The 16,040-nt window shown below is 40.8% G+C and overlaps 1 protein-coding gene across 1 annotated transcript in view; it reads right to left on the reverse strand.

Moving 5' to 3' along the window:
* The window catches only part of LOC145449409 (uncharacterized), a 30,930-nt gene extending 17,489 nt beyond the window's left edge, over nucleotides 1-13,441 (reverse strand). Inside the window, exons 1-5 of the mRNA XM_080327764.1 lie at nucleotides 11,042-13,441; nucleotides 10,615-10,718; nucleotides 4,985-5,120; nucleotides 2,384-2,500; nucleotides 2,010-2,220 (exon numbers count right to left, since the gene is read on the reverse strand). Coding sequence (XP_080183890.1) covers nucleotides 2,010-2,220; nucleotides 2,384-2,500; nucleotides 4,985-5,120; nucleotides 10,615-10,718; nucleotides 11,042-11,129 — 656 coding nt within the window. The 5' untranslated portion in view covers nucleotides 11,130-13,441. The remainder of the gene's footprint in view (nucleotides 1-2,009; nucleotides 2,221-2,383; nucleotides 2,501-4,984; nucleotides 5,121-10,614; nucleotides 10,719-11,041) is intronic.
* Nucleotides 13,442-16,040: the final 2,599 nt, after the last annotated feature.

Here is a 16,040-nt window from a genome sequence, read left to right on the forward strand (position 1 = left end):
CGGCCACTCTCAAACATCACGTCCAGCTACAAAGTGTTTTGTTGTGACCGTAAACAAGCAAGGTATTACGCAATCTTAAAACGCGCCACCGACGCGGTGGGCCTAATCACACCGGTAGCTTATGGAGATCACGAGTGGGCAAATACTTGTGAATAGCGGCACTGGTCCGTTCCGCGTCTAAAAAGAGGCTGAAAATCGGTGGTCCTGAAAACGCTACAGGATAGCTGTATAGTACGAAACGAAACGAGCTTGGTGTACAGTAGGGCTCTTCAAAAATGACTTTTTTCTCAAATCGTACTGGCTACTGGATAAAATTGTTAGGTAACCTAATTTAAGCCTACACACAAAATTTGGTTCAATTCCAGCCAGTAACCGCTTTGCTACCGGAGAAGAAAGTTTCTATTTATTATATAAAAATAAATGATAATTTTTTTTTAAATTTTTTGTTCACCCCTTGAAAGTGTTAGGCAGTCTATAGAAACGATCCTCACCAAATTTGGTTCAATTCCAACCAGCGGAAGCGGAGTTATTGCCGTCGAAAAATTTTGATTTTAATAAAATAGTATTTACGGTGAGCACAACTATCATAAATAAACAAAGAATCGGTCACCGTAAATACTATTTTATTAAAATCAAAATTTTTCGACGGCAATAACTCCGCTTCCACTGGTTGGAATTGAACCAAATTTGGTGAGCATCGTTTCCATAGACAGCCTAACACTTTCATGGGGTGAGCAGAAAATTTTCAAATTTTTCATTATTTATATTTATATAATAAATAGAAACTTTCTTCTCCGGTAGCAAAGCGGTTACTGGCTGGAATTGAACCCAATTTTGTGTGTAGGCTTAAATTAGGTAACCTAACAATTTTATCAAGTAGCCAGTACGATTGGAGAAAAAAGTCATTTTTGAAGAGCCCTAGTGTACAGGCATTTGCCAGTCTCATGCTCATGACAATGCGTTCTGATTTGCTACGAACTGAAATTGATTATTGTCGTATTTCAGAATCAAGTCATATTTCCACGTTTTTGCTAATTCAAATTGACAAGCTTCTCGGAGGTACAGAACTTCAATATACAATCGAATAGTAAATTCACGATGACACAAACCCGAATATTTTCGGCTGACAATCGTCAGGGGTAATCGTCAGCAAACAGCAGAGAATTGAAAATGACATTGTATATCAACAATCGCATCACCAAACACGACAATTAGTTCCAATGTGAATATACTTTTCATTTAACTAGTTCTAATTCCAATGAAATCCGGTGCAAAACCGCGTATAGCTATAATTGCAATCCTAATATAACTTGGAAAAGCTAAAAATTATCCAACTCTTGGCACGAAGGGAATTTGAATTCGCGTTTTCACGCTCGGCGAACCCCAAAGAATTTCGAGTGTAGCTGCGCGCGGTATCGGCATAGGAATGCCTTGGTATGTGCCATTAGTCCTAGTAGAGATCTTGTGTACACGGCTTGTTTCCAGCATTACGTCATTGGAGATTGCGCAATGCGCCTGCGTTTTCCCGCAATAGAAAACTTCAAGCAGAGAAGCTAAGAGAAGTTAAATAGATAACGGTATGAATTTGAGGTACATCATTATCACGCCGACAACAAAATTATAACTCACGGCTCTGTACTGCGTACGTGGACGACAGAATCGAATGGCGTGGCAATATATTTTCGGCACGGATAAAAAAAAATTACGTTCCAACGTGTCGTAACAGGGACATAATAAGAGGATTGGAAAGAACATTGTAAATCAACAACCGTATCACCATAGAATCACGAGGGCAAAATTTTGTCCAAAATTAGGTTTTTCAGGGTAAAAAAATGTCAAAATTTTGATTCTTTAGGTCAAAATCTTCCGTTTTTTAGTTAAAAAAGCGCCCTACTGATCCCCATTGCTTGTCACGGTAAATCGTGACGTCACTTATAACACTCGCATTAAAACCATGATAATAAGCGTAACAGATACACTGCATCCCCACTAGCAACCACACAACCCACTTTTCCCATTTTTTCTTCCGATTCCGCCTGTCCATATATCCACTCTGCGAGGCGCTGGTCATACTCAACGCTGGAACTTGAAACAAAGTCCTGCTCGGACTCTTCGACCGCAAAGCCGCCGTGCTACCTTTGATCTTCTTGTTGAACGTAAACTGCGAGTGCCAGGACGTGATCCGAGCGGGCGCTTCGGCGGCTAGGCTGTAGTCGGCGGCTGTTACACAGAGAAGGGCTGCGATTATAAGCGCAACAACGTACTGTACTTCTATTCTTTTGCGGAGTAGTCTACCGATTGTACTGCTCAAGCGGAATTTGCCCACTTTCGCCAAGGTGCAGCTGGATTTAAGCGGTTTGTTTCAAACGCGTGATTTACTAACCTTCTCGGTCTGTTTTCTTGGACGCTTTGTGGATATCTCCCGTGGACGGGAACTTCTTCAAAGAAAAGCGTCGTAAACGCCGATTAGACGGACCTTTGTATCCTACCTCGTGCTGAGCTGGAATAGTCAGATAGGTAAAAACCTATTAATGTGGCGTCTAACACTATTATATTACACAACGGCTACGTCGTCATTACAGATAGGCGATTATAATTCAGAGCGAAGCAACACAATCAGACTTGAGCAAACTACTGACTTTTCAAAATGCGCAATTAGAACTAGAACTACTCACATTTCTAGAATTAAAACTAGAACTAGAGCTAACTACCTTTAAATATCTGCAACTAACTAACTAACTAAAACACAACTAAACTTGATTCAAATCCGAAGCAAACCATTCATTTTATTGGATCGGCTTTTGACACGAACATCAGTACAAGTTTGAACGGGAGTGGTTTCGTCGTCCAAAATCATGGGGCCGTTATCGGTTTTGATGGACAGTTCAAGTGTTACTTAGTGCCAATGTTGTGGGTGGATAGAGACATCACGGATATGTCATTTCCACTAATACGCGTGGCTTTTTGCTACATTTTCGTATGCCGCGACACCAGTAATCGACGATTCAAGGCTTCCGCTGTGGAGAATACGAAAGAAACCATTATCTCGTAGATAACTTAACTTTTTAGTGCCAAGGACCGTACAATGTTATACATATACTTCCTGCACTACACAAACAGGCACGATTGCACAATGCACATGCATAAGACAGGAGTACCCGTACAAAAATCGACACTAGACATTGCACTCTTTCTCTCTCACTGTGTGTGTGTGTGTGTGTGTCGTCATCTTACCCTGAAAGAACCAAGTCCGACTCCTTCCCTGACCATTAGAGCAAGTAAAGTCTCTGAATATCGACAGTAGCACGGCGGCTGTTCGCTCACTAAGACACCCTAATTCTGCCTACCCAACACGCAATACAAATCATATGGAAGCACATTTACGACTGTAAAAGTCCGGTGCGTCAATATTGTGACATACGAAGTCCTTTCTTTGGAGCTTAAACGTCATTTGAGCACCTGTTTATTACGCCGTCGGGAAAGTTTAGCTAGCAAACATGTAAGCCCGGATTCAGATAGAATGGTTTGTGCAGTAATTCCGATCGGAAAGATAAAATACTACCATATCATTGAGATTCTACGGCCGATACAGGGAAGATTGCGCATTCCATCGCGGTCGGCGTTCTAATCGGACGCGATCACTACTTTCGGAAGTGGAATTTGCATAAATCTTAAGGAGCGAAGAATTAAGCATTTGCGTAACAGTCCCTTGTATACTGTCATATAGTTCGATAGTATTTTCCACTACGGAAGGCTGTAAACCTCGATAGGTCGTATCGTAGCATACTCAACAAGTGGCACAAAGATATGACGTATTTGAGAAGTCATGATCAACCAACAGGTTGAACTAGGCATGGTCGAAAATATGCCAATTATCTTTCATGTGACGGAACACTGCCATCATATTCTTTGTGGTTGCACAAAAATACATAGTTGAAGTTGAACTGTACACATCATTGATACTGTTGTGACGTCATCATGTCTAATACCGATATATAATCGAACAGCTCGCATATTCGCTTTTGACAAGCCCTACGGACAAACAAGAAACGCTTTTGATAATATCAAGCGGCGGGTCTGCTCTGCAATGATACAATTTGAACCAAAGGCTATTGCTTCAGCTACAAAAAGATAGGCGTCCCTGATGGAACTAATGGATCAGGTCGTTTCGTGACTTGCCCGGACCATCAATCACCCGTTCACCCGGTGAATACCGAATGGTCAGAATTGCTCACTCGCTATAATGACCGTCTCACTACAGCCAATGCAGCACAGCATCACGATGTCCACGTCTAGTCCACACAACAGCAGGCTATATCCCCGTGATCAACGTGTTTAAAGTTAGCAAACGCAAGTCCTAAATCCATTTCGTGAATTCGCATGAAAACATACCCACACTGTAAATCAGTTGTATCAAAAATAGGTTTAATTACCAGATTTCCACCATGTAGTGTAGGATACCGATAAGGCTATCGCACATACTCGTACCAAATTTTATTTCAACCCCATTCTGATGGGTGAAAACGAGTCAATACACCCATACTTATACAGACATATGTCAGGGGTGTATTCATGTGTACCACCTTTTGCACCTTCTTAGGTTGGCACACGAAATAACACAACCCACCCAGGATATATTTTATATATCTCTATAAGAATTGGTGTGTTAGACTCTTTTTCACCCATTGGATTAGGCGTGACGATAAGGTTTTGCACTTGAAAGTGCAGTTTGCCTGATTAAACAATACGCTGTCGTTGAAAATGGCATTAGACATGATTACAAGGAAGGCGCGATTGTATTGTTTATAAAACACCGTTGTATATATTTACGTTGAATACTCCTGTATACATCAAATACGTATTTTTGAATACCGAAAGATATATTTACGTTAAATACTCCTACAGGCATCAAATAAGTTATTTCAAAGTCCAAATCCAAGTCCAAATCCAGGTTCATCAATGCAGACCACGCATGTATATTTACCTTGGGAAGCAAGCAAATTCCCATCGTCCCCAGAGGTGACAAGTTGAGGAGATGATATTTCCATTATGCGGCCGCTGTCGCCGACGTTGTTGACATCGCAGTTATCGTTGTAATCGACGGACTTGCTATTATCGCCCTGAAAGCAAAACACAAAACGTTTGTTTACGAAAGTACCGGGCGAGAGTGTGTAAATTTCACGGGGGATATAATTTGATTCCAAACAAATCTAATGAGCAAGAGAGCACAACCTCTGCGAATAAATAAATTAAACTATGAGTGTACGCGGGTTGAAAAACAGCTATCCTCTCAATTCTCACGGCTGGAGATGACCGCGCAGATACCCCGGCACGCATCCGGACGTATGACAAAAGGCCGTGCCTCGTCAGACCTGTAGCGCGTCTGAAATCAATTTCACCTCCGGAGATGGAGTCACGTATTAATCGTGGATTTCAAAGATTATGATTACTCTAGGCGGAAATATGCAGCGGCCTCGGGGCCGTACACACGGACGCACGCCAAAATACGATGACGCAACGCGCGGTACACATCTTTACAGATAGTAGGCTTGTTTCGGAATGATTATAATTCTGAAATGCCGATACCGCATCAGTATCAGAATTCTAAAACATATTATTGTGTCATGGCTAGGGCGATTATTTTTTGACATGTAGAAAAAAGTCGAAATTTTGTCAAAGTTTACAAACTTAACAAAATTTACTAAGTCCAATTTTTTTTGCAATCTCAATTTTCTTTGTGTGTGCGAACTTTTCATCTTACATTTTAAACCTTTCAGCCTACTTTATACTGTCGTAGACGGCGTATTGTCAATAAATTTCGAATTTTCGTACAACATTGCGTAACTCATCTACTCGAGTTCGCCATAAGTCAAATTCGTGTAAAGAAAAGTTCTTGATGTAAAAGAATGTCACTCTTTTCAATATTTAAAGCATTTTTGTCGATTTTTAGGTCATAAAATAATAGCAATAGCCCCTAGATATTACAGAAGCGCGTTTTTTTTTGAAGAACGGAATAAGTACGCTACACGCACGATATCAATTTTTTCAAAAAGTCTAAATTCTCAACGGGGCATAGTTTGAAGTTGAAGGCGAAAACGAAATACTCAGCCGTCCTTTTTAAACTAATTGAGCTAACAAGTACGCAATGGAATTCATCACTAGTATACGGACACTGCGACACTCAATTCCAATGGTGTTAATGGCCGGTAGGATACTGATGCCTCAAGATTCCGCAAATTTCAGATCAACGTATAATAGCCTATACATCATGAACGAAACTTGAGTCGTCACTGCGAAAACCTAACATATTTCAGATGACTAATTTATTGATAGAATTATAATCTTGGTAGCTTTCACGTCTTATTCAACGTCCACTTAAAAAGTAATAACTTTATCTATTACAAAATTTACAAACTTATTAATATTAAAGCCTACCACGATCATAATTCTATCTACATCGTCCGATATCGGCTCAAGAAAAATATCAAGTTATTGATGTCTTCTCACGCTGACTGCAACGCGCACATGTCATTTGTTTAATGAAAATTGAGCACACTTAGAACGGAACTAATATGCAAAGAAACGGTTTGACCCAAGACGACAAATACTCAAAAACGAATAGCCAATAGCCTAATTTCGACGACTTATATCTAACATTAGATGAACGAAGTTTGAACTTAAACACCATGCGATCAACTCATAATGCCGATATCCAACAGCAGAGACGGCATGAAACGCAGGCCTAGACCAGTTTCAATCCTTTACATACGACGTATTGCAGTAGCAGAAACAAATCAATATTGGTCATTCATTTTAGAGAATTCACCTGATTCATCAGAACACAATATGCGATAATCCAGATTGCGCTTGATGAACTTTGGCTTTATAAGACTTCCTATACCTATTAAAACACATAAATTATCTGTCATTTACGCACATCCGCGCAACTTACAATACACTTCAACCGACTGGAGTTCAACCAGGACACATATCGATGGTGTTGTAATTTTACATTTCGATGTTTGTGACATCACAGATAGTTTAAAAGGTCAATGTGGAGTCATGTACGTAGATTCAGCGTTATAGGTTTCCAGTACCGAATTTCCAGCATTGATTCAGCAAAGTGTGTATTTCTTGTGACGACAATCAAATTGGTCTACGACACGTCGAACAGCATCGTTACGTCAATTTTAGTATTACTGTCAGTATCACAAAACAACTTTTACATCAGAAATATACCAGAGGCAGCTAGAAATTACACTTTAAAAATAGGTGACTCATTATAAGCATTGGAGTCGCGCTATCGCGTTCGAGAGTCATGTTTCTACAGGCCATTAGGTCGAATAATAATTCATTTCATATCTTTTCGCTGCCAAGGCGAAAATCGATTGTTCTCCACGTCACAATGGACAGAGAACGACATCACTAGAGTGGAAACAAGATCCTAATATTGATAAATGAGTGGAGATAAATATATTACTTCAAAAGCCGTTTAATCGCCGCCACGAGATGCGTGCACTTTCCAAGTTCACCCCGCACTTGGCACCCACTTCACGTTGTACTATAGGCACTAGTACTAATAAAACTGCCTCTCCGTCGCTGCAGGTCACATACAAGACAGATTTACGATCCCGAACAACGATTGTCGCGTACCAACACGTCACAAACGTGTCAACTTTGGAAATAACATTACTCCTGTTCTACCAACCGGCCTGATACAAAACGCTGTTGTCGCGCGCTGTGATTTATACCGTACTTTATGCTCGCGCGATCGCATTTGACACACAAGTGACATTCCAATTAGTGCTTGTACATGTTGGAACGAACTGAGAAGCTGCGCTGGTGAAATACAGGCCACAGTTCAATTCAATCATTGTTTTCACACTTTTGTGGGATTCTACATCGTATCGTTTTAGCGTACCTCATATATACATTAGGTAGACTCGGGCGAGAAAAGGCGCACCTAACAAGCGTGCCTAAAGTTTCGGCGAAGAAGCGAGCCTCATTCTTCTGGAAGCATTCGCGATACGCGAACCCTTGACCTCAGTCGGCGTGCGGTGCGTAAATACGTTATGGTTTGCGCTAGACTTGAAAAACTAGACCCAAATAAGATTAGAATTAGAATTATAGATAGACGTTTTTCTAAAATTGGACTAGAATTAGAATTATAGCTACAGTTTTTTTTCCAAATTAGATTAGAATTAGATTAACGGCATTTCGCTCTAATTAGTCTAATTGTTAACTAGAATTATCTAGTTGTCCAAGTCCGCTTCCCGCGTATTATTCCGAGGGTAGTTCACGTGAATGCCGGTTTGAATATCTGATCACTATCGCACAATATGCAGACACCATTTGCCCTCTCTCGCGTTAAAAATACACAGCGGCCTAACGACCAATGATGGAATCGCTGTCAATCTCGAGATAACATCCAATCATTGCCAAGCGTAGCCCGGAGGAGCGTACGATGAAAATATCAAATGATTCATCGGTCCTCGGTCACGAATCTCGATATTGGCGAATATTTCGCTAATCGCACGATCTTAATGTGGCGGAATTTTTGCGCTACGACGACATGACATCATCAAACTGAGTGGATTCCGATACAAATGGCTATAAGACGCGCACGAACAACCAGCAAGTCTTGGATATCTTGTCAATGGCAATCCATGATTTCTCAACAATACTCTCTACGACACGTGATACTATGTGAGAATATACTAAAATTCTAGTTCTTCGTGTTTCATATCACTCATTATGAGGTTACAACAGTATAAATGTGAGAAGTTCAAATGTGTACCTTGATGTGACCACAAGGAGTATAATGCCGGTTCTATATCAAATGAAAGAATGTTTGATGAGCTTCTCGAAGGTACAAGAGTTCAATATACAATTGAATAGTATATTCATATCGAGAAAAATCCGAATATTTTTAGCTGACACTCGTCAGGGGTAATCGTCAGCGACTGGTAGAGAATCGGAAAAATCATTGTATATCAAAAATCGTATCACCAAATATGTATAACAACAAATATTTGGTATTTTTCGACCATACCTATTTCATTGCACTTTGTGACATGACATACTACATGATGACATGCTGAGTCTCCGAATGAGATGAGTCCCATTGTTGGTTCCGATCAAAAATCATGCGACCATACAGAACCAGTATATTACAGTTATTACAATCGTGCGCAAAAAATTCCCATGTAATCTAGTCCGGGCCTGATCGGGGTTACGGGTACGTGGGTCATAAAGCCAATCTGTTATGAGTGAAAATTATCTTTCTTCGAATAAATTGGATGTTTACATTGCCAACAAGCCTGAGTCAACGATTCTCGAACACCTGCGTTTGCGGGACAAAGGACACTCGATCTACACTAAGTTACTGCCAAAACGAGACTCGATAATCGCGGTTAACATGTATCCGAATATAGAGTACTATACATGTACAATTTCCGACTAAATATCAACCTTGCCGCGCGCGAAACGTGAATTTTTCATGCGCGTAATTACATTCGTGATAGAGGCCAATACATTGTCCAGTACAACTACCCGAAAAGATGGTGTGTTATAATAAGGAGTTCTGCATCCGGCGCTACGAAACAGCCTACGACCGAGGATATAATTTCATACAGATGTATACCGGGTTAGAATACGTAGCGTGCATTGTACAGCACGAAGAGCACGTTATCGATTCAATTAAATCATTTTATATTTACAATCAACAGTATGTCATTGAGTATCAAACTCCAGCGAGGTTCAACTAAATAGTCGCGTTCCTGCTCAGCATTTAATCCTGTTAGAAGCGAACCCATACACGTGGAGAGGCGGTAATCCTCGACTGCAAGGTCTTGTTGGTAGGATACAGGATTAGAACTTGTTACAATTCATGTTTATCCAGGAGTTGAAGACCGGTTTGCGTATTGTACATAGTTCTCGGAATCTCTAAGGTGGGGCGACGAGTTGAGAACCGCTACGACATTTCTCACACAGGATTTGTGAGCAAAATAACACACAACTTACTGATCTACACGTAAGACCCAATACTCCAACACAAGGGCCTTTTTACACGGTCTGGGCCCCTGTTGGGCACGAGAAATAAGATCATACTTCACGCCGAGAAAAACTGTAGCTAAACTACTTCACGGTATGATCTTCGAGAAAGGATCAGAGAAACGCCCTTTTCGACAGGTATTAAATCTGATAATCAACACATCGACAAAACAAGACTCAAATTGTTGTATTCCGTTTCTTTGTCTCAAGCTGCCTGTCATTGAGATGTTGCGTTATCACAACTGCCAATTCCACACTAGATTTTACTCACTTCAAGCTCATCATACCAGCAACACAACAGTTTTAACAAAGCACATCGATCGATTGACAAGTTGCTATCGAATCGAACCTAATTTACTGCAGTATCATTGCTGGAGCATCATAAATTGAGTACATGAGGGCATCGCTTGTGTATAATGTACAATATAATCTTCATACACTATGCAATGTATGCATACAATATAATATTACAGTCACTGAGTCAAAATACTACATCAAAACTCGCCCGTCTGGAAGACTTGTTAAATTGTGGATGCATCAAAATAATTCAATAGAACCAACCTGGTTTAGAGCTTCGTCAACAGAGCTGTAACTGGTTTTCCTGCGTCGAAAAGTTCCAAATATCTCGGACGACTGCGACACCGAACTTTTAGGCCCTGCACGACCTACGAATAATATATTATCATCAGGTGATAAATTACTAATGCAGTAAGTCGGATCGAAACAAGTCATGCGTGCTGTGTACAGCTGATTAGGAAGAGTATTACTAATTATCATTCGTCATAAATCCGAGTAATGTAAACATCATAAAATATGGATTAACGTATCTGCATAGTTGGGACAAATATTCAATTTGTATCATCCTAGAAACGGTTGAATATCACCGTTAAGGTATGATAATTCGGTTACATCATCATCACCATTACTGGAGGTTCCTTCGCTATATATCTAAGTGTAGCCTAATTAAAGTAATTGCATTTTCGTATACCTTCGACGCTCTTGCTTCTCGTCACGACTCCGTAAGACTCGACAAAATTGTCGTGGCTAATCTTCCGGACTTTCTTCAGCGTCCTCATCCCGTATTCCGTATTTCTGATCTTCCGACAGTCGTTCACAGTGACAATAACACACTGACGGTTACGTCAACTCGGTCAATTACGAGAAATTAAGCTAAGACACAGACTCATAGGTGGCTGCTTATTGTGAAAACGAAACTATTATTTTAGCGAAACCCGTACGAGAAATTCCAGAGACGTAGTAGATCTGTATCGATCCGCACTCATAACTACTACAAACTCGCAGGCTATAATAAACACTTGCAAACTCCTAGTAAGCCTGTCAAATTCACTGCTTACCAGAGGATACACTAATCTCATCATTCCCGGTACGTCCCTCGTAAGACTATGTAGTCAGAACGAACTAAGCAGTCGTAAGCTATCCGCTAAATCTTCGAAACGTTAGGAAAAAAGTGCATGTCTTCGTTGTCTGATGGCGATCATATTGTCGTTTGAAATTGAAGAGGGAAGTGGTTGGTTCGTATCTGCTTTAAAAATCGCCTCGGGGAAGAGAGGAGTCGGCTGCGAACTCATAGGTCGATAACAATTAAAACAACATGGCGCGAAGGCCTGGATTATTTACTTAACTGCGAGAAACGGGCCGGATTCGGCGTTTTCGCGACTCATAATTCGAAGGGTCAAATCCGTTAGTAATTGGTCGCGTTCTGCCATTGTGTCGCTTACGATCTGCGCTTGATAATGCGGAATCACACGCGACGTAATTCTTATAATAGCCGGATAGAGTTTCCTAAAGCGTTCGTAGGGCGCTGTTATTTCATCCTAAAATTGCTTGAATATACGACAATTCTTGTAAGCGTCCAGCTATAATCGGTACATTTGCGCGGCTGGAGTCAAGCAGGTCGAAACGGTTGAGACAAATTCGAAAACGACTTTGCCAACAAATATCGGCCATAACTTACGCACAAGGCGTATCTATATGTATATTTCGTAGGAATCCATTCGCGATTTTGTGACACTACGTCTGTAGAAGTCCAACACTACACGAGACCTGCAAACTAAAACCCATTTCGGGTTCATTTAGTGAGACACAGTCACATTACATCCTAGTAACGATGATACGTAGTGTTAGCCAACTAGCACTACTCCACTGAAATAGCAAGCATAGTAGGCATTACTGCACTACGATTATAGAAAATATATATTTGTAACGACCTCTGTGATCGATGAAATTCTATCACCAATTGACCAGTGACCACAGTCAGTTCGAATGCTGCAACCCGTGACTTTGAATCGGGGTCATCCACTTCTCTAGTGTCATACAAAAACAGTTACCACATTCAATAGTTAACGTAAACACATCAGCCGTAATAAGTATGTATCTCATGATAGAAAATTACAATTTAGCAGCAAAAACACCGCGCAAATGAGAATATCGGCAGCATATTGAAACAATAATAATTGAATCAGCATATATATTCCGACCTGTTCTACGCCTGAAGTACCGGTAGGTGTTTATTGAAAGACTATTCTAAGCCTGGTCGACTCTTTTCTGTCTTTTCATTGTATCGCATTGTGGTAGTGCTTTGAAACCAATAAATTAATAATATATTGAGCTGATCTGAACTGGACAACGTCACAATCCCGATTGTCGAAGAAAGAATAATCTGAACATGCCGGCGCGTTCTCGTTTGCTATCATTTAATCATTTAGCGATGTAATGTGAACCCGAAAACTACACGACGAAATATCACTGTCGCAGTCTCGCTGCTTTGCTAACAGGTGCGGTGCGTATACTGCTGTGGTAACTCAATATGTAAATTCACTACACTGCTACGCATCACAAGCAAAGGTGTCGAATTGAGGCAAGATATACACACTATCCTCTCAATTACCTCAAAATAACGCTCCTATGTACAGCATAATTCCGGCAAAAGTGGACAGCGCGGCACCCGAAGGTCGTATGTGCCACATAATCACAACGCGATGGAATTCTCCTACGGCGTTTCGAGCACCATTTTCGAGCGAAAATCTCGGCGGGCAACCAGCAATCATCCATTTTTCGTCTATTTCGGGAAACAGAAGTCGAAATTGCGCAGACAAACAACAAAAGTGATACACATGATATTGAAACAGTTACAATGATATCATCCCAACGACTAGAACACAAATATAGCGCATGCAATCCTGCGGGAATTTGAAGAGCTTCTTGGAGGCACAGAACTTCAATATATACAATTGAATAGTATATTCGTATTCAAATACCCGAATATTTTCGGCTTACACTCGCTAGGGGTAATCGTCAGCAACTAGTGTTGATATACAATGTTATTTCCAAGACTCTACTATTTGCTGACAATAACCACTGACGAGTTTCAGCCGAAAATATTCAGGTTTATTTCTATATCAATATACTATTCATTTGTATAATAATATGAATTTGCGGACAATACGAATCGAAGATTATCCTTTACTATCTCAAGCTTTCAACCCACGTAAGTAGCAAGACTGTTTCACACATTTTAACCATATAAAACTTTCCGATAAAGAACTGAAGTCTACTAACAGTCCTGATGCCAATATATCTTCACTAGCCACTCGCGAAACTACGAGACTTTAATAGTCGTGTATCAAACTATACTGCCCCATTGTGTACCAGCGCGAATTGACGGTAACATGTTGAAGTCCCGCATCTGATGTCTCGACTCAAACATAAAGGATCGAAATGAGTCAATCTTCATTTCGAGAACACAAGGGTACGGGCTTCTCGTTGTTTGAGTTACGCAGCACCTCCAGACACGACTCTCGTTTTCACCAACACGGCGACCTACTTTTTCAAACGCAAGTTGATCTTTCTAATGACCGAACGCACTGCTAAAGCTTTCATAATCAAGTTAAGCCATGTGATAAAACCACACAGATATCGGCATTGTTTTGGTTAGAAAGAGTCTTCGCGAGGCAGGGTTTATCTTTCAGCGAATCGGTACGCAATGAGATATTGCTACCACTGTAACCTTCTCACCTGGTTCGATATCTACAGCTATATAGGCTATTCAAACTACTCAAAATGTGTGAATCGCTAGTATTCGGAAGTATGAATCGATTTGGCTATCGCCCAGCTTATTTGTGTATAGATGGCAATTGGAAAATCGGGTGTCCGGTCAATACCGAGAAAACCATTACCGAGAACGCCATTACCGATAATGGACACCACCGAGAATGGACATTACCGATAATGGACACCACCGAGAATGGACATTACCGAGAATACAATATATGCAATGTAGATGTGTTATGCATATGCTCGTTACTCAGATCGTGTGAGTGCATCACGGCTTTGCCACATTCGGCATCGATGCTTAGGTATAAAGTTCTCGACAACGTCCGTCCCAGTAAGCTATATTCTTGACATTGGCCATTCTCGGTAATGTCAATTCTCGGTGGTGTCCATTATCGGTGATGACCATTCTCGGTAATGTCCATTCGGCAATGTGTAGCTCTAATTCTAATTCTAATCTAATAGGAAAAGCTGAAAATTTTCTAGTTCAACTTCGACGCGAATACAACTGAAACAATGTCTGCGAATCGGAAAGAAATTGATAGCGCTAGATACAAGCAAGTTAATATATATGGAATACGGGACGTATTATGATAGATTCGAAGGAGTGGTTTTAAATGTTACCATATTCGACACATCGACACCCGTAACTGACTAAAACGGTGTTAAATTAATTGATCCGTATATTATAGCCCTCGTTTCCCGATGAAGCAAGCCCACGAAACAAAACCACAAATGTAGTAATTGTTGCGTCAAAAAGGTACAATTGAGCCCACTTGCTCACGTGACGTAAGGAAAGTTAGCTGATTGCCAAATCCCATTGCTGGTCTGTTTAGGTCGGCTCTCAAACTATGGCGCGATTGAAAGCAAGAAGCGGACTTTACGACTTTATGCACTGTATGCTTTGATCTAGTCACATCCTATCTGCAACCTTAAGTATCAACTGACAGTGTGTTCTTTTTTTACTCTAAATAGCTAGTTCGTGGTACAGAACTTGAATATAGCTTTCAATACAATCCAATGCTGTGACGCCGAGAGAATTTGTTGATGTCAGTAGACCCCAAACAAGGTTTACGGTAAACCCTCGCGAGCTGTGAAGGGTGGGAACTGGGAATGGCTGCTGCTCTATCAATCAACGATAGCTATTTATACGGCAGCTAGATCACAATTGTTCAATGCACAGTGCACAAGCACACTATATGCAAACTCTGATATGACTCAGCCTCCAGTAGAAAATAACAGCCAATGTTAATGGCGTAATTTGACACCGACCTATGAATGGATCATGACATGGTATAATGCCACAGTAAGCAAACTTGGCTACCGTTACGGAGTTTTTAGGGGGCGTTACCGCGAAATCCCCGAATTAGTGCGGCTAAAACAATGGCACCGTCGAGCGCATACAAGATACGATAGCTATGTCGACTTCAATTTGCGCAATGGAATAATCCGATTACATATTTCAGAGTGTTGAAGAGCCAACACAAAGAACTGTTTTGATTGCAGGCAGACAGTGTGTCGAAAGGAAATATTGAAGTAGATGGATAAGTGGGAATGCATTTTCTCTGCAGTGTTTTCTTTGCAATAAATATGACATAACGATTACATCATAGGTTAAGAAGCCATACCTGAAGTGACGTGTTGCAGATATACCGCGTGGGGCCAATTGGCATATGGCAGTTGGGACCTCCTATGGCTGCACCGCAGGCTTGATATGTGTGACATGTTCTGCCTTGGTTCACAGCAACACTGCATGTCAAAATAGCAGTTTCAACTGACACTGCATCGCACTCATTGCAACGTATCCACACCACAAACATCCCTGAGCCTGAGGCATATCTAACTGACGGGACTGTTACAATTTAGATAAATCCATTGTATATTTCTCAATCACTACCCTGTAGGTTAACTCATCA

This window comes from Botryllus schlosseri, chromosome 11 (genome assembly GCF_051294905.1).
Source record: "Botryllus schlosseri isolate E-star chromosome 11, Bs_hap1, whole genome shotgun sequence".
In the NCBI taxonomy this organism is placed as follows: domain Eukaryota; kingdom Metazoa; phylum Chordata; class Ascidiacea; order Stolidobranchia; family Styelidae; genus Botryllus; species Botryllus schlosseri.